The sequence below is a fragment of the Cydia pomonella genome, chromosome 20 (assembly GCF_033807575.1).
Source record: "Cydia pomonella isolate Wapato2018A chromosome 20, ilCydPomo1, whole genome shotgun sequence".
Classification (NCBI taxonomy): domain Eukaryota; kingdom Metazoa; phylum Arthropoda; class Insecta; order Lepidoptera; family Tortricidae; genus Cydia; species Cydia pomonella.
Window position 1 is genome coordinate 14445570 of NC_084722.1, and position 25782 is coordinate 14471351.

Here is a 25782-nt window from a genome sequence, read left to right on the forward strand (position 1 = left end):
TTTATGTCGCAATTGCTGGAAGCCAAACACAGACTTGTCAATATCTTCGAAGATGAGAATAAAGATAAAGGATCAGTCGTAAAGAGAGTGTATCATTTGTTTGGGACCAACTCATTGCCAAAAACGTGGAGCGAATATTGAAGCGTCAGGTCAGTGGCCTTCGGGACAAAGACAGCTGGAGCTCTTGTACTATAAGGAAACTTCACGCATAAAAATATTAAATAACAATATTTTTATTGGTTACAGGCAACTAATACTCCTCGAGACAATTTTAATAACCCCAAACACAATTAGTTTGCGTTGTTTTATCACAGACTTCTCATGGTCACCTCCTGTTTCCATCATCAGATCAGCTCCATGTCATAATAATATTGCATTGTCATCCTATTTACAGGTGTATGCAAAACTTCGGCTCAATCGGAAATTGGGTCAAATTTAGTTTCCAAGATCTGGCTCACACTAACATACTAACAGGGCAAGTTAAATAAAAGCTTGCAAAAAAATATGTAGATAACACACAATCATGATAAACACGATCATTTTATATTGATTTTAAATTCGCTGTTCGGAAGGTGTTAGATCTTGAAAAACCCCGCTATCTATTTGATAAAATAAAATGGGTAAAGGATACGCGCTCAAGGACGCTGAGAAAATGCACGAAACTGATAATCCCACCGCATAAAACTGCGTCCTTCAGGGGGAGTTTCAAATTTGCCGCTAGTAAAGTCTGGAATGACCTACCTCCCCCTTGCGAGAACCTTTAACGTTCTTAAAATAAAAGCGTTTAGTCCGTACACTTCTATTAAATATACAAAATAAGTTGTAGCTCCAAATATTATATTTATATATATATTTATTATTTTTTTGGTTTTGATAAAATATTTTCATTTTATTATTTTTATATTTATTTAATGTAGAATACATAGAATACATCTTTTTTTCTTTTATCTGTATGTAAAGACAAAACATAATACACACAATACAAAGTACATTCTTACCTACACTATTTCTACATACCAGCCCCACATACCCATATACGCACATTAATAAACTATAGTACAGGCACACACAAATACACATAAAGATGTCAATATAGAGCTGTACCTAAGAAAGGTACATTATGCTAGTAGTGACCGACCCCAATCTCTCCCGGGACCAGTCTGAAAATCAGCGCAGAGCCCTCTGGCACTGCACATGCTGAGATTGGGACCCTTTGCCACATTATAGATTTAAGTTGTAATTATTGTGTTAATTTAAGTTAATTAGTTTAAGTTATTTTGTATTTTTAGCTATTTTCACAGAAATTGTAAATTTTGTTGTGCGGCAATAAAGATTTTTTTATTTATTTATTTAAATTGGTAGCTTTCATATTGTATATTTATGTACGTCCAAAATATATGACCCGTTTGATATGACAGAACGTTATCACAGATAAGTAACATTTGACCCACGCTAACATACTAACAGGGCAAGTTAACGTTGTAAAAAAGCATAATTGTATGATCAAATATAAAAAGGAACATAAGGCGATTGTCAGAAAAGCATATAAAGACCCTACTCATAGTGTTGTGTTCCTGCCGGTGAGTAAGGTTGCCGAGGGGTGGGAGAGGGTTAGGGTCGGCAACGCGCATGTAACTCCTCTGGAGTTGCAGGCGTACATAGGCTACGGATACTGCTTACCATCAGGCGGGCCGTATGCTTGTTTGCCACCGACATAGTATAAAAAAAGCAGGAAAAGTCAAATTAATGACACAACCGGCGTTAATCCAGCAGACCGTCATGTTACATAATTCCTCAGTAATGAAATTCTTGAAACCCCCATGTGACTTCAAGAGCCGTCATAACAAACCAAATAAAGTGTGAACTGAACAAATTACTCCGGCATTCTCAAAGCATTAGCATATGTTAGCCCGAGGTGAAAAATTAATTAAACTTTACAAAGTTAATGCGTGTTTGCAACAATGCCAATCAAAATATGTAAATAATGCCCGGTATACATTTATTCCAGTCCAGTGATCGACGCCAGTGCTGGACTGGATCATATGGTTTACAATCATTCGGTCATTTCAATCGTCCAGTGAATTTATAGAGGCTGTACCCAAAAACAACAATACGCGTTCATTGTTGAACGTTTAATCCAGCACTGAATTGGCTGTCTACATTGTTCCAGAGGCGCTGGATTGGGCGAGCTGGAATCAAAAAGTAAACCGTCAATTCAGTCACTGGACTGGTGGAATAAGAATATTCCAGTGCTGATTTCGACTACTGGATTGGAATGCTATTGGAATAGGTGTGAACGGGGCATAACACTCTTAGTGCGTTCCTATTAAAGTCATTATGACTAATATAGACCGAAAGACTTACGTTCAACAAAGTAGTGATTTTAAGATAAGTAACCGCAAAGTGGGAAGCCCGAAAATCGAAGTTAATTAGGTTGCAGTCGAGAGGGCCTACCGCCAATATCAAAAATCGTTATCAGCCTCCATCGCTCTTGCATATTCGAGCGATAGAGAGCCCAATAAGGATTTTGTGGCAGGCCTTCAGGCCCCGATCTCTGGATCTGCCTTCCATTTATACATCGGTATGTATTGACATCGCACGGCGACAACCGGAGACCAAGGACTTACACTAATTTGTCTGAGCAATCGTCTCACATGAGCCTGGCAACAAACTAGTATAACGCCCCTGTGCTAGTTGAAACTAGCTCTTATATGAATGTACATTGGGTGTAAATTCTACATTTGTAGTGAGATGGACATGCACGCGCAGAATCGTGACTTAACTCCGCACGGGTTATGTAAGAATATGCGGATTATTCACTTTCACTGTACAAACACGAATATCTTATGCGTCGCAATTAAATAACGAGAGGGTAAGCCCGGCTTAGGAAACTAGTATACGCTTCCGGTACTAGCACTCAACAAGCATTGAAGCCAACACATAGTAATTCTGTTTCAGAGTATGATGGTATCAGTATTGTCCATAGTTGATTCAGGTAAATTCTGAATGATTTCATTATTAAAAAGAGCTAGAACGTTACATTAAACAGATAGTACAATATCATGAGATTCATGAGGAACATTTATTATAGCTTATTTATATATTAATAATATAAAAATAAAACTACCTTAAAATTAACCTTAAACATTTGTGCATAATTTAGAACTACTTCCTAATACTTTTAATTCTTCCAAATCAAAATTTATTTATCTGCTTCTCTATTGTGAATATGCAAAAGAGATAGAGAGGCAGATAACGAAATTTCGATTAACATTTTTCGGGTTAGGCCTTCAGTTTCTCCACTTGGATGGTTTGGCTTCAGCCATAAGAAAGCAAAATCACAGATTTTGTTATGTGATAATCAATATCAATCAATCTTAAGAATAAATGTGTAATTTAGCTTTAAAAAGTACAAAGTACTCCTTAAAACCCATTACTAGCAAAACCCTAATGCTCCTGACCAGCATATAAACACAATTACTTTGCTTACTTCTCGCCCGACCCCCAAAGGACGGCGAAGTCGACGGATCCACTTTAATTTGCGTAGAACGTTTCACGTGATGTACTGGCTTAGCTAACTTAAAGCTTGGAATGAACAGTCTTTTGGGAATTTAATTGCGTAAGAATTTAAGTGAGATTTAACTTTGCTGGCATCAAAGGGACACATCATAGTTTAGTGTTCAGATGAAAGTTGGCATGTGTTTTCAAGTAGTATTTTCTATGTATTCAAGTATTTGTATATTATATATAAAGTTGTCTGAGTACCCACAACACAAGCCTTCTTGAGCTTACCGTGGGGCTTAGTCAATTTGTGTAATAATGTCCTTATAATATTTATTTATTTTTAATTAGAAGGAAATTAACGTTATCGCTGGTGTTCACAGAAAAAACTTTTTTGGCAATTGAACTTTCTCTGATTTGACCTAATTCTATTTTTTCTATTGTATAAATATTTTTTCTTTCATTCTGATCTAATTTTATAAAACAAGGGCAAATTCTTTATTCATTTCGGGATTTTGCTGATTATTAATCTTAAATACAGTGTCAGCATAAGCCTGTTAAAATATTGGTTTAATGGTTTAGCCTTGTTTTAAACTTTTTCTTCGCCGAACATTTTAATTTCATAAAACTTCGTAGATTTTTTTTTCTCATGGCATTTTTTAAGTTGCAGAAAAAGTAGAGTATGTACATATAAATTTTGGGAAACTAGACAATATTGATTTTCGTTAATATCTACCTAGTAAATGAAGTATGCAATGGGAAGACTTGCAACATGTTTTCTGAGCGATTGGCGGATAAGGTAACTTCAATGATACGGTCATTCCGGACTTAGATCAGACCGGCGGTTTGAATAAACCCTATCTAACTGTTCGCTAAGATAGCTGAACAGTTAATTCTCAAACTCGATTGAGATACGTCGTTGGGGAAGGCAACTGTAAAAATGTATTCCTAACAAACGGTGAAACAAGATAAATTTGCATGTATGGGAAGTAATTACAATCTATTTTTAACCCCCGACGCAAAAGGGGGGAGGGGGGGGGGGTGTTATTTCTGACGCCAATGTTTGTCTGTCTGGCATCGTAGCTCTCCAACGGATGAACCGATTCCGATGCGATTTTTAGCTATGTTTGATAGATGCAGCAGGTTTAATAAGATTATCAGCTTGTTTCCAAAATGATGTAAGGCATTTTTGGCATATAGCGAAGGGGTTTTATTTATTATTATTAATTTTAAATTTAATAATTATTGCGATAAGTATTGAATGTTTCCTTTCGGTTATTTTTTGTCAGAATATGAATCCACAGTTTTGAAAGGAGTCCATTAAAGCTACGCGGATGCGAAAGGTAAATGCCATTTGAGTGTACATGGTTAGTTAGGAACCATTGTTTCATTCCTTAATAATATGGCATGAAAAATATCTACAAATGCTTTCACCGGCCTTCACCATTGGGGATGAAAACGCATACATTATGTATCTAAAATAATGTATGGGCTCCTAATGATCTTAGATCTTTTAAGAGGTCGGCCATTTCTACGAACAATCTTTAGCTTTACCTAAAGATGAAAGGTAGACAATGTCTTATGGCTTTATGTCTAACTTTAATAAGCCAATATATTATCTTAGCAAAATAATTTATGAGTACTTAGAGGCATTCGTTGCTTGTCAGATTGTATTCTATGTCAGGTAATAATTAGATTAGATGTAAAACATAGCCTTCGTATGTTTCGAATTCATGTAAATGAATAACAGTCAGTTCGCGTTTGAATGGTAATTTGTTTATTGCTATTAGAACTCTAACACGCATTTATTTAAAAATCATATGATCTTTATTCTAAATAAATCCGTTATAAATAGTTTCGTACACCGTCTGCCTGTATACGTTTTAATTTAAATATAGTAACATCTGGCCCAACCTTCGCATTGCGGTAAGCGTGAACTTGAAACAAAGGTATCAAGTACACGATATATTTATAATGTCTTATATATTTACATACTTCTTAATAAAAATGTCTACACTCTACAAATTGAACGCGAGAATTATAAGAAAGAAACCGTTTTAGGACGGAGTCGCGATATTAAATTTGAAATGAAATTCTTCATCGAGATTGGTTCGAAAGGTTTCATCGATAAGTTAATTTATAAGAACCCTCTAAAAGGTAATTTCGATTTTTCGTTCTTCGAAGAATTTACTGGTAACTTCAAATGTCATGAGAACGGAAGAGATTTTTTTTACTACAATTTGGTTATACTCGTATGATGTTGAAAAACTAACTAAAATATGGTGACTAACGCCCGCCGACCAGAGGGCCTACCGCGAATCACGTTTGACGTGTTGCCTCTCTGTCGCACTTGTAACTTCGCACGTAAATGTGACAGGGAGGCAACACGTCGAACGTGGTTCGCGGTAGGCCCTCAGATCACCAAAAATTCAAGAAGTCAATGACAAAGTAGCCTTCAAAAAGGGATAGGATGACTCACCCACACATATAAACGACATAAAGACCAATGTTTGCATAAAGTTATTAACATTTTTACATCAATGTGAGAGAATTATAAATAAATAAATAATAAATAAATAAATATTATAGGACATTATTACACAAATTGACTAAGTCCCACAGTAAGCTCAATAAGGCTTGTGTTGAGGGTACTTAGACAACGATATATATAATATATAAATATTTAAATACATAGAAAACACCCATGACTCAGGAACAAATATCCATGCTCATCACACGAATAAATGCCCTTACCAGGATTTGAACCCGGGACCATCAGCTTCGTAGGCAGGGTCACTACCCACTAGGCCAAACCGGTCGTCGAAATTGAAAAAGAATTGGCTGCTCAACCTTTTTGCCTTTTTGTCCTTACGAGAAATATGTTAAGTAAAACAAAGAGCTACCCATACGGTGGGCATTTCTTCTGCGACTGAGCAAAATTGATTAGTCCCCTACCAAGATTGCTTTGAATTATTGGAGCCTAGGTACTATGTAGGTACCTAACCAAAGTAAATGGTCAGCTAAGTAAATTAGTACTCCGGCCCATTCGGATGGTCGGGTGGCTAATCAAACGAGCCACTGAGCAATGCACTAACGAGGTACGGCCGGCAAAAATGTTTGCTATCGGCCCGATCAGATTTACACCGGGCCAGTGAGCGGAGAACAAATAACTTGTGAACTGTACTAACAGCAACAGTGAACATTAGTGGACTTTGTCTTTTGTAATAAGAATTCTAAAGTCAGTTAACAGTGGTGCCGGCTGTTTGGATACCTAAGTACATTAACAAGGTAAAATGTATAAAGGATCGATATTCCTACCTCCTACAGCCTCTCAAACTTGGGTGTCGATAACGTTATCTGTACTTATTGAAGAAAGTCGATACGATTTTAGTACAGGCCCTACGTGACATCTCTGGAAGGTATGCGAATCTCAGCAGTTTTGTTTTAATCATATTAATACATTGAGTTTAAGCTACTTTATAATATTATGCACATATTGATGACTCTTGAGTTGGCTTGCTCGGGGTAGTCGCGGTATCTGAATGTTAGCCCGCCGGGAGTAGGGTAGTATTCAAGAAACAGAAAGCTCTTTAAAAAGTGTTTGTATCTTTCTTCCCCACATGCCATCGTCATAGACGGAGATAAACGATTCAAAAGGGCGCTTTAACTGAAATATGTTTGTCTGACACAACGGTGAAGTTTCAAAGCATAAGGATACAAAAAGACGAATTGAATCCCAGCTGCAACTTGACTTGTAGACATTCAATTTGTTAACATCAAATAATAAAAATATACGGTAAAAACATATTTCTTCAAATATTGTTCGACTGGAATGGATACCTACTGCACGATTATCCCACTTACAGAATATAGCAGTCAGCGCATTAGGTGAGTTATAAGAACGTATACACGGTGCTCACGAGGATTTTAACCACGTACTTCTGAGGCCAAAACAAGGAAAAAATGTAATATGAGTTTCGGTAAATTTCGCCAACAATTTTTTTTTTGTTTTTTTTTTTTCAAATTTTGAACGTATTTGTACATAAAAAGTTATGGTAAAACTGGCACTGAAAATAATTTTTTACGATTTTTTTGTGTAAAAACTAGTTCTTGCAAAGGTTACTTGTCACTTTTTGACATCTATCAATAAGGATATTAAGACTACGCCCCATAATGGCATCATCGCGATCAAAAAGGCGTTTTGCCCTGAGTTACGATAAAAAGATGGTTTTTTTTTTACATTGGTAACCCTGAAACTAGGCGAAATCCAGAAAAGTTTATATGACATTTTAGTCTCTAAATGTGATCAAGTAATACACTGTCAAAATCTTTCGGTTTCCTCATGTAGCACCGTGTATATTAAAACACTGAAGTTTAAAGGACCGTAAAGGTTGTCTGAGCCACGTCTATATTTTGATAACACTCGCTCAATAATACAAAACATAATTAAAAAAAAACACCTCACATTCAAAAATATCTCAAGTGGACTTTTCTTAGTAAGCTGTAAAGATATTCTTGTTTACAAATAACATACTTGTAGTATTTATTTAATCAGTAGGTACCTCCTGCAGTCCACTTACACGGCATATCGATGAAACTTGATCGCAAAAAGAAATAACCCGGCGTAAATAAACCAAGTACCTATTTCTTTTGAGGCCTTCATCATGTATCGGTGTTTGTATACATGTATACCAAAGAGGATTTCTTGACATGAGTTTTAATTAACTTGTTTGGCCGTGGTAACATTAATTCAGTTAAAAATAACAACATTTGTAACTTTAAGCCAATTTTAACATCGAATAAAAAACCTTCAATCATGTGGATGATATTGTGTTAGCGTTTTCATCCAGGGATCGGAAACCGGTATTTTTTGTATGGGAACGAAAACGGTATTTTTTCGTTCTTTGTTAATTACTTCATTTCTAATTAGGCAATCTAATAATACGAAGTCGTTATCTGAAAACACAACTGAGTCCTACATTTAGAGTATAAAATAAACCGAAATATATGGTTATTTCGATGTTTTTGCAAAAAACCGGTTCCGATCCCTGTTTTCATCAGTTAAAATTAAAAGTGGTTTCTTAATTAATCCTCTCTAGTCCGCCTGATTCCATTTCGACCCTAACGTGATTTAATTAAACTAATCTATTCCACTGAATTTCTAAAAAAGTTCGCAATGACGTACAGAATACGAAGCCAGTAAAAGTCTTCAACTTAGTTGCAAGTGTTCTAGCGTTTAAAAATGTTTCAAGCACAGCAACTAGCGTAAGGGCCCTAGACTTTCCCCGGGCCATGTTTAGACAATCTAGGTCTTGCGGATGTGAAAATATTGTCTATGTCTAGATGTCGGATACATGATAGCCGGTTTGGGAGCAGATGTAACAGTGTGCAGATCAAGAAATAAAAATATGTATATGTTCACGTAATGGTTTCTAAAAATCCTGCGACAGTTTCTTTTTGACTCAAATTTGACGTAACAATACGCTTTATATTAGATCACTTTCAGAGAGATTGGAGATTTCATTTCTGTTATCGTTCAGTATCGTTTGTATGTCGTTATTTTTATGCGACAATTTTAGGAAAAAAATACCACTTGTAAATATTTAAACCATTTTACGATGCAAGTAAAATGGAAATTTTAATCGTTCACTATTATCAGTACAAAATGTACTAACTCCTGTATGGTATACACAGAGGTGCGCAACAACACCTAACTACCTTTTACTGTACAGCCTAGTGTAACGCAACTTTCTCAAAATATGTCCCCATAGCTCTTAGTTCGCCGACATAAGAGCTATGGGAAATATTTTTGAGCAACTTGTTTGCACTCATATTTTTACACTTGACTTTACCGACTTGTTTCGTTAAAACCACATAAATCACGTGTCACCCTAAATTTTTTGCCGTCTGAGTCACCGGGTTAAATACCGGTCCGAGGGGCTGACTCATGCAGGATAAAATATTCGTAGCAATGCACTTGTTCTTATGAAGACTTATAAGAGGGAAAACATGAATGCAGTTTAATCGCACAAGGAAAGAAGAGTGTAAAAACCCAACCGTGTGTTGCGGCTCCTATCAAGTACCAACGAAGGGGAAGTGGGGACCGTACACCACTAAACCAGTTGGCTCATCGCCCCCCGCCGCCTCTAGACGCCTAGCGAGCCATTAGGCTCTGAGATACGCAAATTAAAATATACATTTTTATTTTACATACAACTTAATATTAAGTACCTTTGTGGAACTTGAATTAGAAGCTTTTTTTAAGTATCTGCGTTTTTATTTAATACCTACTCAAGACTCCAAGCTTCAACACCCAGAATGTTTAAATTCCATGTTACTACTCTAATCGAGGAAGATAATAACGATCAAGTGTATTGGCTGCAGGCGTGGAATTAAGAAAAAAGTAATTTAGATATCCAAATTTGCCACCATAGTACATTGGTCCTCTTCCTCCTCCTAGATTTTTATCTAGTAAATATAAACTACTACCTAAAATTAGTACTTAAAGCTTTAGAAAAAAAAACAGGCTTCAAAAACCCATATCTTGTTAGTATTACTTAAACTAGCAAAGCATAGGAGTTACTTTGCGTAAACCATAGCATTTGTAAGCGTTATTGGTGCTCCAAGTACGATAACTTATGAAGCATAAGTTTATAGCGTTGAAAGGGTTAAATGCTCAATAAAGAAATTGAAACTGTAAACCTTTGAACCAATAATTTGCAGCAATAACATTGAAGCAAGGCAATAATACCTTCCGGTGGGTTAATAAAAAGTAACGGGAGATAAAATAACAGTAAATACTTACGAAGAAAACACTGGCTAACATAAAGGTTCGTTTAAAGCTATATTAGGTTTCGAAATTATACTCTTACTAAACATATGGAAAAACAATAACATATTCACCTAAGTAATGAACTGACTGTACACTGAAAAAACTAAAATAAATGCAATAATTATATAAACATTCATAACCGTTCAATATTTTAAATTAAACGTTTAGTGAATAGAATTTTGTTTTTCTGACGAATTAAATTCGGGCTGCTGGTTGTATAATTAGCAATGAAAATTGCAAAAACGCTTATGTCGACTGTCGACTTTATGAAGCGGAGTAAACAAAAACGGGACATTCAAGAAGTTTTAATTAGATATAATTTGACATCAATGGTTAATTTTGCTACCAGAATTCAAGGTGACTCTAAAACTTGCCTAGATCACGTGTACACTGATATACCTCGGGATTTAATTTTGACTTATCCACTAGACACTGGTCTAAGTGATCACTGTGCCGTTTACTTTAAAATGTCGATTGTGTCAACAAAATACCAGACTAGGCATAATTATAAATAAGAGAATAACTAATGAAACGCACTTAGCGCGGTTTCTTGAAAATGTAGGTAACTCTGACTGGGAAAGATTCTCACAAGAGAATATAGGCGGCTTTGATGCAATGTTTAGGGGTTTACTTAGTAAATTTGAGACCTTTTGCCCAGTTAAAAAGGTACCCATTCGACCTAAGGATGAGATGTGGTCAAATCCCGAAACTATTAAGAGCAAGGAACTCCTTCTACTATTAGGTATGCTAGTCAGATTCTATCCACATAATAAAGATCTTATACAGTTTACGAAATGCTATACATGCAAACATAACGCTTTAATTAATAAAGCAAGAAAAACGTTTATAAACAATAAAATTGAATCTAGCACTAATAAGACCCGAGCCCTGTGGGACGTCATTAAGACTGAAACAAACAAAGGCCGAGTTACTAGGGACGAGTTCTGCGTGCTGCGTCGAGCGGTATGCGGCGAACACGGCTCCAGCCGGGAGCTGGCTGACGCACTCAACCAACACTACCTGAGCGTGGTGCGCGACACCCCTTTGCGCCCGTGCTTACAGGAAGCGCTGCGCCTGCTCCGCGCCACTTGTTCACCCCAAGCGTCAACAATGTTCATGTCTCCTTTTTCAACTCATGAAATATTGACAATCATAAAGTCGATCAAAGCGAAAGGAACCAAGGACATATATGGCTTTCCGACTGCTATACTTCACAGTTTACCACATGATTTTCTTCACCAACTATGTGAACATTTTAACAATGCAATACTCAATGGTAATTATCCCGAATCCCTAAAGAAAATCAGAGTTACCCCAGTGTACAAGGGAAAAGGTAGTAAGGACACAATTAAAAATTATCGTCCAATATCACTTGTACCAGCACTGTCTAAGATATTCGAATCAGGCGTATGCTATAGGCTTGCACACTTTTTAAACGCAAAAGGAGTACTCTGCGGTGACCAGTACGCATATCGCGCGGGCCGATCCACCCTAGGGGCAGTGCGCAAGCTACTGGAAATCGTATTAGACCATCTCGAGTCAAAAAGGTACATTGCTGCTATATTTTTTGATTTGTCTCGTGCATTCGACTTAGTTGACCATGAGTTGATAGCGGCGAAGCTTGAACATTACGGTGTCCGAGGTAAGGCCCTAGATATAGTAAAATCATTCTTAGCCCACCGTGTTCAAGTCACTGATGTGAATGGCGAGATTTCTGAATGTGGCTTAGTCGGAGATAGGTCCGTTCCGCAGGGCTCAAACGTCGGTAATAGCATATTCGCGATACTGATGAATGACTTGCCGTTCCCAAGTCCTATTGCAAAATTCATCATGTACGCGGATGATATATGTACAATAATCCACGGTCGTAGCCAAGAGGAACTGCAGACGAATGCTAAAGGCATAATTCTAAAATTGCTGCACTGGTTTAAAGCTAACGGCATGCAGTTAAATATCGAGAAAACGAACCTCCTCCACTTCTCACTCAATAATAAGGTACAGCTACGGCTAGATTTGTCTGTTAACGGGATTCAAATAGAACCCGTAAGTTATGCTCGTTACGTTGGTTTTTGTTTCGACAGCGGTTTGCAATGGGGCCAGCACATAGACGCAATCTGTAGAAAACTGAACTCTGCCTACTACGCTATAGCACGTCTAAAGTATACGTTGTCGGAACAAAGCCTGCTGACAGCATACTACGCATATTTCCATGCACACCTAACGAGAGGAACGCACGGCAGCTATTTATTAACCTTAAGGTGATGACTGTACCTTCGCTCTTCATATTTGAGATAGGTAAATATGTGAGAAAGAACCCCGACGAGTTCCCTATAAGCAAGACCTACTCAGCGAGAAGAAAACCTGCGCTGTCAGTTCCCGCGCATAGACTTCAGAAGTCAGGGAAGTCCTTAAGGGTAATAGGTGCAAAAATTTACAATAAATTACCCGAAATAATAAAAGAATTGAGTACTGAACGACGTTTCACACGTGAGCTCAAAACGTTTTGCTCAACAAAAGCATATTACTCGGTGAAAGAATTCCTGGATGAATGAATATGTCGAAACATTAAATTATTATATATAGGCTAAGCTAACTATAATTTGTAATCGATTATATGACATTGAAATTTCTATAATGCAATTTAATGAAAAGATGTATAATTTAATTTGTTTTTAGTATACTTTATATCTATAATTTATTATATCAATTTATTATTGTTTTGCTCACTGTTACGTATAAACAGTAGTTTTAGGTAATATGACGATGTACAATTAATACAAATAAAATCTATTCTATTCTATTCTATTCTATGAATTATGGGTAGGCGTCGTTAAGATAAGTTCGCTTTTATACTACACCATTATAAATGGAATAATCTGCTGTAACCATTTTTTTCTCGTACAATAAGGTGTTTATTACTTATCCACTCAGGCCGAGACGAAAGAAATCGGCCACAGTCTTATTGTTTGTAATTCAGCGGAGCGACAGACAACAACACAACACACATCAATAACAACAACCCCACCTACAATAACAACACACAACAACAGGCTTACAACAGTTACAACCAATGCTATTGGTTAATTCCTCTCATCTCCGCCTCAGTGGAAATGGCAGCCTAAGCCGTCATCCATTAATTACGTCACACAAAATTTCGAGTTTGCTGGATATTGACTTTATTGGATAATAAAATGTTTACTTAATTTGATGTATATTAACCATAGCTATGCCTCTACGTATGACTTTCCGATCTTTCGATTATTGTCAAAATTAAAAGCGAAAAACAGATTTCATGCTTTCTTTAATGCTCTAAACTCTTATAATAATTAAAAATTCTAAAAAAATCAAACGTAGGGGCATAGCTGTGCTTGTTTGTTATACAACCAATTGGCTACTTGACAGTTTTTTGTAAATAATCACATGTCACTGTCACTTATACTGTTAATGAATTATGTTTAATGGTGCCATTTACTGGGACAGTGGTCAGCGCTTGAACGTTTCCCTTCTTTCAATTTCATCTTCTTCTCATAGTTAAGTTAGTTCAGGTCCATTGCAACAAAATTAATAACTATAATCTATAACGTTTTCGGCACTGTATTGTCAATATTATATGTAATATAAGACAAATGTAACTCTTCTGTAATGACTGTTTGTGCCAAAATAAAGAGAAAAAAAAAAAAAAAAAAAAAAAAATAATGTCAAACGATCTTGACCGCACTCGACGATTGAAACGCCTCTAACAAAATGATAATGTGATGTGACGTCACATCATATAAGTCTGTCCTAAATGTATGGAAGATCAAGGAAATTGCCATTTTGACCCTGAAATATTGCGTTTATGTGTATAGTTGTTATACAATTTATTTTTCAATAAAATGAACGGAATCGTATGGTACCATTTTTTTAATCTATTTTTGAAAGACAAAAAAATTTTTTTTAGATTTTGGAGCCTTGTATTTTTTTATAATCTCAATATAATTTTTTGAATTCCACTTTTTTATAATGGATGGCTCATTTTCTATCCATTTAACAAAATTTTGTTATAATATTCAACATGTGTCAAGTACCCAATTGTGTCAAAATATTCTCAATAATGTTAATACACAGAGAAGAAAATAAGGACTACTTTCGTCTTAACTCCTTAGTTTCCATAAACTTTCCTAAATATGTTTGCAAATTGTTGATTTAACTTGTCGATATTTAGTGTAGGTGAGATAAAAATTCGACGCAATACATTTTTACGAATACAAATTCTTGTTTATTTTGTTAAACGACACGTGGGTGCCTGTATGTAAATAAGATTATGTAAATAGTAACAACGTGACATCGATTATAAAAATATTATAATTGTGATGACGTCACCTCCGCCCTGTCAGACCAATACTTCATATTGTAAAATTTCGGTTTACACGCTAAGTCCCAAATATTTATAAAAAGAAACAATCAATCTTCGAAGTTTTTTTTTTAAATGGAATTTAAGTACTACACAACTTTCCCGAATGAAGGTTGGCTGAATGGAAGGCGATGGCTGAGATACGCGTCATACTCGTGAGCGGGTGCTGCTTGTGAAGACCGGTCTGTTTAAGCTTACACGGGCTCCATCTTATGTTATTATGTAACTTTACTTTTGAGTGGCATTAACGTGAGACACTTCATTCGATTCTTGTCTGTCTGATTTTTTTTTTCTTTTAGTTATTTACATAAGAATTTAAGTATTGGATACCCTTTACATCTCTAAGGATAATTTCAATGATCGTTTTAGGGTTCCGTATCCAAAGGGTAAAACGGGACCATATTACTAAGACTCCGCTGTCTGTCTGTCTGTCTGTCTGTCCCTCTGTCACCAGGCAGTCAGTGTATCTCATGAACCGTGATAGTTAGTTGAAATTTTAACAGATGATGTAAGTCGGTCAGACAGAAAGGGAGAGCTCCACTCTTTCTGCTCTACCGACCTTCTGTAAGTAGTGTACAAACAAGAGTCAAAAAAGACGATAAAGCTTGTACATATTCGCGTTCTTATCCAGTAGACGGTCTTCTCCACACTGACCTTACAACAAAATTATTCGAGATTGGCTTTAGACGTAATTTTTATAATATTATTTAAATTACCAATTAGTGTTGACGAGTTATTTAAAAATCCTTCATCGAATCGATTTGACGCATGCTAATTATACGTTTGGTATAATAAGCATAGACCAGCAACATCAAATGTCGGTCCTGTTGAAGTCCATAATTCCCTATGTTATTTAGGCAGCCAGACAATTGAGGTCGACCTACTTTCCATAAACTTTGGCAGTTTGGTCGTTGATCGACTAACCTAACCTAATTAGAGATACCTTTTTTTAGTTACACCACAGATCACCTCAATCACAAGATAGAGCATATATGACAACTCGCGGCCATTACACAGGTACTCCTGCTCCCCTAATTATTTAGTATTCGTAACCGCTTATAGGCTGCCTTCCGCGGAGATGAGCGGAGATGGGAGGGGAGGAGACGTGCGGGAATCAACCAATAGCATTGGTTGTGAAGCCGCGGACTGGACGCATGCGGCGGGCGGCGCGGCAAGCGCCCCCGCTGTCGTCCAAAACAGATTCATTGAATTCTATAAATTTTGATCGTGCCGCGCGAATCACCGCTCGCGCCGCCCGGCTTCGAGCGGCACGATCAAAACATATGAACTTGAATGAATTTGTTTTGGACGACAGCGGCGGCTGCTTGCCGCGCCGCCCGCCGCCCCGCTCGCCGCTTGCGTCCAGTCCGCTACCTAACCCAACGGACGTATAAGTGCACCAATTCTATTGGTAGATTCCCACACGTCTCTCATCTCCGCCTAAGTGGGAAGGCAGCGTTTGTCAGTTGCGTCCAAGTTTATCATCTGTACTCGTCTAAATTAAAGAAAAATATGTGGCGTTCCATTCCCGAAGGGTCCTTATGCACATGGAGAGCCACATATATATATATAAACATTGAGTTTTAAGTGACAAAACACCGAGTGAAATTTTTGAGATGATTCAAGATAAATATATCGGAACACATCTTTATTTCTATGGTAACAAAGGTTTGACTTTGACTGTCAATTTGGTGCTGACTGTATTCTAAGTAAACACTTCCTAATGCAGGGTTTAGTCTGATATACAGATACGACACAGGGGAGGCGTTGCTAATTACCGATACCTTGCAGCGAATCGATACGCGGTGTCTGACAGCGATTTCCAACCTTTTCTATACCGAGCGCAACTTTGTTTTTTAGTCAAACGTATATTTGATTTGCATTGTTATGTTGTATTATCGGTGGTTTTAAATATAGAATTGGTAATAAAAGTACAAAAACCTAAAAATATCATATTTATGTAGTTAAATTTTTGTTTATTTTAACCATTGTTTTGTTATTGTTAATTAGCAAACCAGTAAGGAAGAGCGGTATCTCTTGACACAGGTATCTTGTATACTTAAAAAGAGACGCCAACCTGCATATTGTTAAGTTATGAAGTTACTGAATAAATTATTTTTATTTTTATTTTTATTTTTTATTTTATTTTTTTATGTATTCGTTAATGATGCTATCGGCCTTGTAAATTTAAGCAATAAGATTATTTCTTCCACAAAACGGTTAGCAGTCAATTGTATGCTTGAGTAAATTGAGTTGGTAAGATTTGTAATTAAAAATGTGAGCTCCAGTGAGGTGTCGAAAATACGACGAAAGAAACATTGAAATAAGGATCTTGTGTATTGTATGATAAAGGTCCCGATAGTTTTTGGTCAGTTTTTTTTTTTCATTTTTTACGAAAATGATTTTTTTACTCTATTCAGCACAACCGTACACAACGTTTTTTGAACAGCATACACATATGTAAATAGAAGTTGTTACGTAAATCACATAAATTTAACGTTTGTAAGTTTTTTAAATGCTACGTCGATGGCATACAAGCATACGACCCGCCTCATGGCAAATCTCCGTAGCCTATGTACGCCTGCAACTCCAGAGGAGTTCCATGCGTGTTGCCGATTCTAGCACTCTGCACCCTCATTGAAATCTTAGCATTAGATTCAGCGAAGCGCCGGTTGTGAACCACTGGTATAAACACTATAAACATGCATTATATGTGTAGTATGTGTACATACCTATAGCCGCAACGGGTAAGCAGTTGAAGCAGTCTGTGAACGTTTTCCATAGCTTAATGTTATACCTCCTTTTGCACTCGTCGTAGAATCTGAGGACAAAGGAAAAATGCAGTTAGAAGCCAATTCTAATTGACTAACTATAAATACTATAGGATATTATTACACAAATTGCTTAAGTCCCACAGTAAAGCTCAATAAGGCTTGTGTTGTGAGTATTTAGACAACGATATATATAATATATAAATACTTATATACATAGAAAATACCCATGACTCAGGAACAAATATCCGTGCTGATCGCATAAATAAATGCCCTTACCAGGATTTAAATCCGGGATCATCGGCTTCAGGGTCACTACCTACCCGCTAAGCCAGACAGATAGTCAAATGACATAAATGAATGATGACAACATACATGGCCGTTTTTACTCAAACATTCGTGTTTCATAGTATAGAGAGACACAGCCATACAACGCGATTCGATAATACGAGTCCGAGACAGGCATATCAGGCATGCCTTTAGGTTCAAGCGTAAGCCGGACTGAAGACAAAAAAATCGACTAGGCTGTATCTGGCACACAGCCGCAATGGTACGTGTACCCAAGGCTCGGAAACCGGTTAAATTTCCAAACCGTTATCATGTACTCGGCGCAAAACCTTTTAGTTTCGGTTTCGTTCGTAAAACCGTTATTTTTAAACCGGTTTTTAGGAGAACATTTTCATAAAGTTCTTGTTATAGTAACCGGTTTAGAACATTAAAAACCGGTTTCTTTCTATGTCGGTGTCTTTGTTTACGCGGCACGCCACCGCCGGCCGGCCGTCTCGTCGCACGTCGAATGAATAAACCGGTTTATTTAGGTAAAACATTCGCGTTCTTATTAAAGTTCGGAGTAAAACAGAAATAAACCGTTAGTTACCGCTTTTTTTAAAGAGCGTTGCTTGTACTATTAGGTACTTGTACTATTGTTTCATGTTAAAGCATTCATGCATCTCTGTCTTCGGCCTTAACCTATTAAAATACTTGGGGAAATTGCGGGAAGCGCGCACCCGTCAGACGCTTCGAGCTTTCGCGAACAAACCACATAGTGAATTGCTTGATTACCGATATTCCTACACAGTGCCGGATTAACCATTAAGCAAAATAAGCACTTGCTTAGGGCACCACGTCTAGGGGGGCACCAAAATCGTAGGAATAAAACGCACAGGCTGCATCAGCATCGCAGTCTTAGTGTAGTACTTATGTACACGTAACTTTTTGGTATGTGTCTACCCATCTAATAACGAAGGGTCGTAAAAGAGTGAGGACACGTAAGCACATCTCGAACCTTACGCGGAGGCTCTCAAAGCTCATGGTCAAAAAATCTTACCGTCGGGCTTGTGGCCAACTGATTTTCTCGACGTAGATTACCGATTTTATAGCGAATTTTGCTCTCTTGCACACCAGATGTGTCGGCCAGGCCGAGTTTCTGCAGAGCCGCGATCCTGCGACCTAATTGTCAAAGTGTTATAAAGGGCCCCGCGAAGGCCGAAAACCGAAAGTATCTTATCAAGTTGCGCTTTCGAGGTAAGCCAAAGGCTGAGCAGTAGGAGAACCGTGATTACATAGGTTCGATTTCAAGCCAGCAGCTGGGCCTTCTGCTTTGCTCACACCTCGCCGTTGGTTGTATTGTATGATAACGCGCCGCGATCGGACGCTCCGGCCGGACGTCCAGCCATTCTTACCTCGTCATTGGTCAAATTCAAGCCTTGCTTTCTTCCAGCTCGACCTTTGGCCTATCCGTAAGCGCCGATAGAACGCTCCGCGCGTTCAGCCTTATGGAAAGCTCAGCCTTTGCTTTTAAAAACACTGATTTAGAGTTCCATGATTGAGGCCAATCAAATTAGATCGAAAAATAATAATAAATAATAATTAATTCCCAGCAAGCTGGAAATTGTTTTAATACTTTCATTTGGTCTTAAATGCGTGTAATCCGAGTTTGCTCCATCTCAAGAGGTGTGCATACCTTTTGGGATCCTTAGGAGATATTTTTTTCCTTTGGATTGCCAAACCATAGCACTTGGTGGATCAGACACTGGTAAGGCGTTTTCGGATTATTACATGATTTTACCAAAAATAAAAAATGTCGATCTTTTTTTTTACAATTTACTACGAATACATATTAAGGTATCTTCAATCAATCAATAAATTTTATTGCAAGAACATAGTTAAATTACATTTCGGATCCTCAGATATCAATTTTAGTCATAATTAGAACAATTTTTCGAACGGACGTACCGTTTTCGATTTACAAGAAAAAAACTGATAAAGAGGAAACATTTACCAGCACACCTCCTGGAATGGAGCAAACTCGGATTACACGCATTTTTAGGACTAAATTCGAAATAATCTAATTTTATTGGCCTAGGTAATTGTGACACATAATTATTTAAGAAAACGGGACTTAATCGCGTTTGATTAAGTTCCAAAATTACCTCCAACGTCAAGATAATGATGTCGACTTTACCCAGTCTTCTCCGAGACCATGGGGACAACGCCGTCCTTGAAACGTCAGGTCAGGTCAATAATTTGCTATTTAAGACATGGCTAAGCCCCTACTGAAGGCCTTTGCCCTCACATGAATGAGCTTCGCAGGAAAACTCTATAGAGGTTGCAAAACCCTGTGCGGAGTACGGCCTGTCTTACGTCGTCGCTTACACTTCGACATTGGTTGGCTTGGTCTCCGGCCTAATGCGAAACACGGTCTTCGAATTTGCTTACACTTGACCTTACCTACTGTTACATTACTGCTGCAGTACTGTCAATTTCCGTGATAAAATGATGTGATGGATTGAAAGTCTATTCTCAGCAGTAATGCGGCAATAAACGTCACTCAATTTACTAAGAAAATTCGATGTAATCTTGATGAGGGGCCACCATGGTCTAGAAATGCTTAGGGCATCAAAATATCTTAATCCGGCACTGTTCCTACACAATGTAATCAAACAGTTTGGCAAAGTTAAGCTGCAAAGTTAAGAGGTACATTGCTCGATCGATAGAGTGGAAGAATGAACTCTACATATAACGAAACTATTAACAAGTTTATGTAATTTACGCCAAGTCACGAATTGTTTTTGTCTGTAAAGCCGTCGTGAAATACGTCTGACTGAGTTAAGAGACGAATCTGTTTATCAAAGCTTTTTCAGATATTTTAGTCACCCTTGACTATTCAGCCCTCATGTCGACTGCAGACATATAATTTTATTCAAGATCGTTATAATTCACATGTATATGATACTAAACAGTAACCAGACAGAAAAAAAACAATTAAAATTTCTAAGTTTCTAAAATAAACGAAGAATATTGTTTGATTGCAAAAAACACGTAAAATAAATGGCTACAAGTTCTAGTTGGGAGCTAGAAGTTTTTTAATGTAGTTAATTATAGATCGGGTCATTCACGATGACGCGCGAATTTGACAAATCTAACCTTTAATGGTATTACAATACGGACCAAGGCACGCGTCCTCGTGAATGACATTATCCATAGCAACTATGTTGTTGAGTGGGTAAGGTAACACTGTAAGTAAAACGAAATAATTAAGATGACATAGAAGTCGAGCCCCGTAGGGGTTTAAATTTCCCTTTTATTTGTATAAGGTTTCTTTCATTACGCCGTTACGGCCGTTAGGTGAGCCAAAATACTTTTTAATGTCTAAAACCTTGTCCTATTTCAAATTGTTATCAAATTCTAACGCAAAAATTGCAGAGAAAAAAGTGAAAAAATTCTTTATTTTTCCTTAATTACAGCTGTTTTACTGCTAACTATTTTAGTATTACCACTGCGTTACCAAAGATCTATTAGCATAATTTATAAAATGAAATGAAACACAGTAATATTTACTTAAAATACTTTGTACTCTAAAGTTTCTTGTTGTTTACAACTAACCAATGATCGTCCAGAAAAAAAAATCTAATATAATATAAGGTTTTAGTAAAGTAACGCAGTTGTTGTTGGGATATCCCATGTTATTTAAATATTGACATAAATAATATAGTTTTCGTGAAAACTTCGCTGCAGCGATGACAGAATTTATAGAAAACATAAATATTCTGAATGAATATTTAAAAAAAAATGAAATATTCGAGCGATAGATGCTAATAGACTAACTATTGAGGTAGTTAGTGGCAGGCCCTCTGAGTTGGGATGAATGATTGCCTGAATTAGACACTTTGAAGTAAATTTTAGGATATAATTATTGATAATGATAGACAGCACTTAGTAATTAACCCTTTTCCAGGCATAGTAAGATTTATCGACAACATACGCGCCAATAGAATTTCAATTTTAGCATTCCGATTTAAGGTTCAAATTAGATTACACTTTCAGGAAATGTTACTTGTCTTCAAATGAATCATCAAAGCTGGATTAATTGGAATATATTTGGATTTTTTGGGAAAACCTTGTAGATTGGTGCGGCCTGGAAAAGAGTTAAAGAAAATAAAGCCTCATGTGAAACACATGTAAAACTCGTGACAGAAATAAAGTGATATTTGACTTATTTCCTGTTAGAGCTTTGGAAATTATCCATACATATACCTAAAGCAGTTACGTTATTCAGATAGTGACAGGCGGAGCATTATCTGGCATTAGACTGCCTCTCCGATGAGGCAAAGTCCTCAAAATTGAGAGGAGACATGCGGAAATCAACCAATAATAATGGTTGTAATCCACATATCTTCTCCGCTGCGCTGGATTAAAACTAATGCTATTGGCTGTTTCCCGACCGTATTTTCTTATCTGCGCTAATTTCCGATTTAATAGACAAGCAGGCTTAAGCTGAGCGGGGATCCTATTCTAGTATCCAAAGGTTTTATTTTATGATATTATTTTTTCTTGATGTAGCATAATATAAGCTGTTAAAGATAGGACATTGAAGAAACATATTCTTCGCATGCCCAAATTAAAGTACTTTACGAAATATAAATATAGGAAGGAAAATGGTGTTGAAACTTCTTGAGGACTTTAATGCGGACGGAGGCTAGTTATGCATATCTAATCATATTTCCATATTTTATTCATGTAAAAAAATACAGCTGCCGCAAAATAGGTCTCGGAAAAAAAGATGACCAGTGAATACTTTCGGTGAAAAATGTTTTCGTAAAGCAAGCACGGACCCTAAAATAGAAATTATTTCTGTTCAAAGGAATACGTAATTTCTACGTTTATGTATTCTACTTAATAGAGCACAGTAATTAAGGCACGTCGTCAGAATCGCATATTCATTGTGCACGAGTTTGAAATCAATTTAACGAGATTATAACGAAATTGCTCTCGCGTGAAAATTATTCACAAACTGGCAGCCATTTCGAGTACAATACAGTAAGGCCGGCGCCCCACTGCTGAGCACGCTACATCCACGGCCCACGTTTTAGTACAAACCGTGGGCAAGCCTACGAAATTTTGTATAGGAACGTGGGTCGTGTACATAGCGTGCGCTGCAGTGGGGCGCCGGCCTAAAGCACACGTTAATTGGCACGCAAAACAGATATTGACACCCAGTTTTTGCAGGATTGTCACCAGAGCTGCAACTTGCAAGCTGCCATTGCAGGTACTAATATAGTCTAAGGAATTGTAAGTAACATTTTTTTATGGGCCCCCAGCCTGAAATAAACGAAGATTTAATTTAATTACTTCAGCCAAAAACGTCACTTTTGACACTGACAGATCCGATCCGTATAAAATCCAGATCGAATTGATATCCTGTGATTAAAATTAGAATATGGTTAAGTACTAGCACGTTTTCTCGCAACTGTTAACACAAGCCTTACTGAGCTTACTGTCGGACTAAGCCGTTTTCAATATTTATTTATCTATTTATTGTTCCGGAATAATGTTGGACGCGAAGAATAACTGACAAAACCCTATTTTTAGGTCATGAATTTGTAAATTCCCGATGGATTCCGATTTTAATCACCACGAATATTCAAATATATTCCAACAGTAACGTAAATTTTCGCTTACGTTACTTAACTACTTATTTTACGAGCAGTAATAAAATGTAAGTTACTTTTCCAAAACTGAAAAACTAGCAAAGCCACAGACTGCAAATCAACGGCTGCTACACTTTTTGTTGCATCCCCATTGTGTTAGGAAGATTGCCTCCCTAAATAAAAGTTCAAAATATATAAAGCTAAAATAAACCGGCCATGAGCATGTCGGGCCATGCTCAGAGTAGGGTTCCGTAGTTACTCCTCCGTCACAATAAGCTAAACTGGAGCTTAATGTATAGTAGATTGAACAACCAAGGGATGAACTGTGGATGTACGTCCTTTTACTATGAAGCGGAAACTTTTTGAGATAACTCAAAAACAGCGGAACTGATCATATCCGCTATAGTTTTCGTTTAATGTCTTTTCTAAGCTCTACTTCCAAGATTTATTTCATATTTTTTGGACCTATGGTTCAAAAGTTAGAGGGGGGGGGAAACATTTTTTTTTCTTTCGGAGCGTTTATCCTCGAATATATTCACTTTATCAAAAAATGATTGTTGAAGACCCCTATTAGTTTTGAGGGACCTTTCCAACGATATCCCACAGAGTAGGGTTGAAGCAAAAAAAAAAATTCACCCCACTTTACGTGTACGGGATGTACCCAAAAAAAAAATAGATTTTATTGTACGACTTTCTCGGCTTTATTGATTTATATATCCATGCCAAATTTCAGCTTTCTAGCACTAACGACCACGGAGCAAAGCCTCGGACAGACAGACAGACAGACGGACATGGCGAAACTATAAGGGTTCCTAGTTGACTACGGAACCCTAAAAACAGCTTCAGTATGAAACATGATTCTCTAGAGCCGGGCTGTTCCGTTCATAGATAGAAGAATGTAAAAATACCATGAATCTAAACAGTGGCATAAAAAAGAGAGTGCACATCGTATCGATAACAGACCGTCACTGAGCACTTATCTATTGGGTGAAGCATAGACGACTCGCGTTCACATAGCACTGGGTAACAGTCGGACAAAGTTTTCTTTGCATGCCATTTGTAGTGACAAAGTGTGGTTATATCATCATTAATGTAAATTTTATGTAAAAAAATATGTTATATTATTATAAAAATAACACACTCACTTTAATCAATTCGGTTAAAAGTCAACTTAGACGAAGTCTCTCATATTTAAAACGAACGTTTCGAAAAGAGCTTTACTTTAGTTGATAGTAATGTGGATGCAAATACAGGTGGTAAATGTAGACGCAAACGTTACTTCAACGTGGCGCTCGGAATAAATGATCGCGGTCATGATGAATTGTTTAGATTGAGCAAATGACACTTGTTGACATAATCACGATATTCACGATGATAACTTCGAGCATCATCCTACCTTGGGGTTTTTTTGGTTGCGGGAATGTTATACACTATCAAAAAATAGAAACACCGTAAAAACAGAAACTATTTCAACATTTCTACTACGTATTTTTTTATAATTTGAAAACTACAATAAACAAAGTTATAAATACAAGAAAACATTCATGGTATGATCATCATACATCATACCCCTCCTGGGAATGCATGTGTGATGACCGCGAGTCTCCTTACATTCTTTGTCTAGTAGGCAAATTGTCTGTGCCGTAAGATGATGGACGGCGTAAACACACTAGACGTGCACAAACACGCCTACGATATCGTGTAAAATAGATGGACAAGTTTAAGGACCCTGCTAAACGTTTCTTATCTTAAGATACCTATATTATAGTTCGGTATTTTATGATATATTCTGGTATATTTCGTCTCTATCACACACAGCGATATATATCTTGGTATCGTTGCCGAGTGTGGTGCTTGGCTATACTATAAGATAAATTTCGGTATCTTACTGTATATTAATAGATATTATCGCTCCGTCTGTTACCGGTTTAAAACGTGTTATCTTCAACTTTAGTATGACGCGGTCATACTTTGCCATTGCCTTCTACAGTATGGGAAAGTTGTGTTGACCTGGAGCTGCCCTCGCCTGCTCTATACAGCAAGTGGTCTGTGCCTCAAGCTGATGGACGGTGTAAACAAACACAGTAGACGTGCAAAAACACGCCTATATTATACGTTATCGTGTAAAATATAAGGGCAAGTTTAAGGACTCGCTAAACGTTCAATGCCAGAAGCGATGTCAGTAGAAATCATGTAAAGTTTTATGTTTTTATATTAACCTTGAAAGGTTAACTATAAGGGCATCCATTAATTACGTGAGGGGTTTTTGAGGATCTTTCGATCCCCCCTCTCCCCCTCGTGAGATATCGTAAGATTTGTCTCGACCCCCTAATCACGTGAGATCTCTAAAATTAT

The 25782-nt window shown here is 37.1% G+C and overlaps 1 protein-coding gene across 1 annotated transcript in view; it reads right to left on the bottom strand.

Moving 5' to 3' along the window:
- LOC133528851 (serine/threonine-protein phosphatase alpha-2 isoform) overlaps positions 1–25782 on the bottom strand; it is a 73124-nt gene that overhangs the window by 37022 nt on the left and 10320 nt on the right. Inside the window, exon 4 of the mRNA XM_061866337.1 lies at positions 17459–17547. Coding sequence (XP_061722321.1) covers positions 17459–17547 — 89 coding nt within the window. The remainder of the gene's footprint in view (positions 1–17458; positions 17548–25782) is intronic.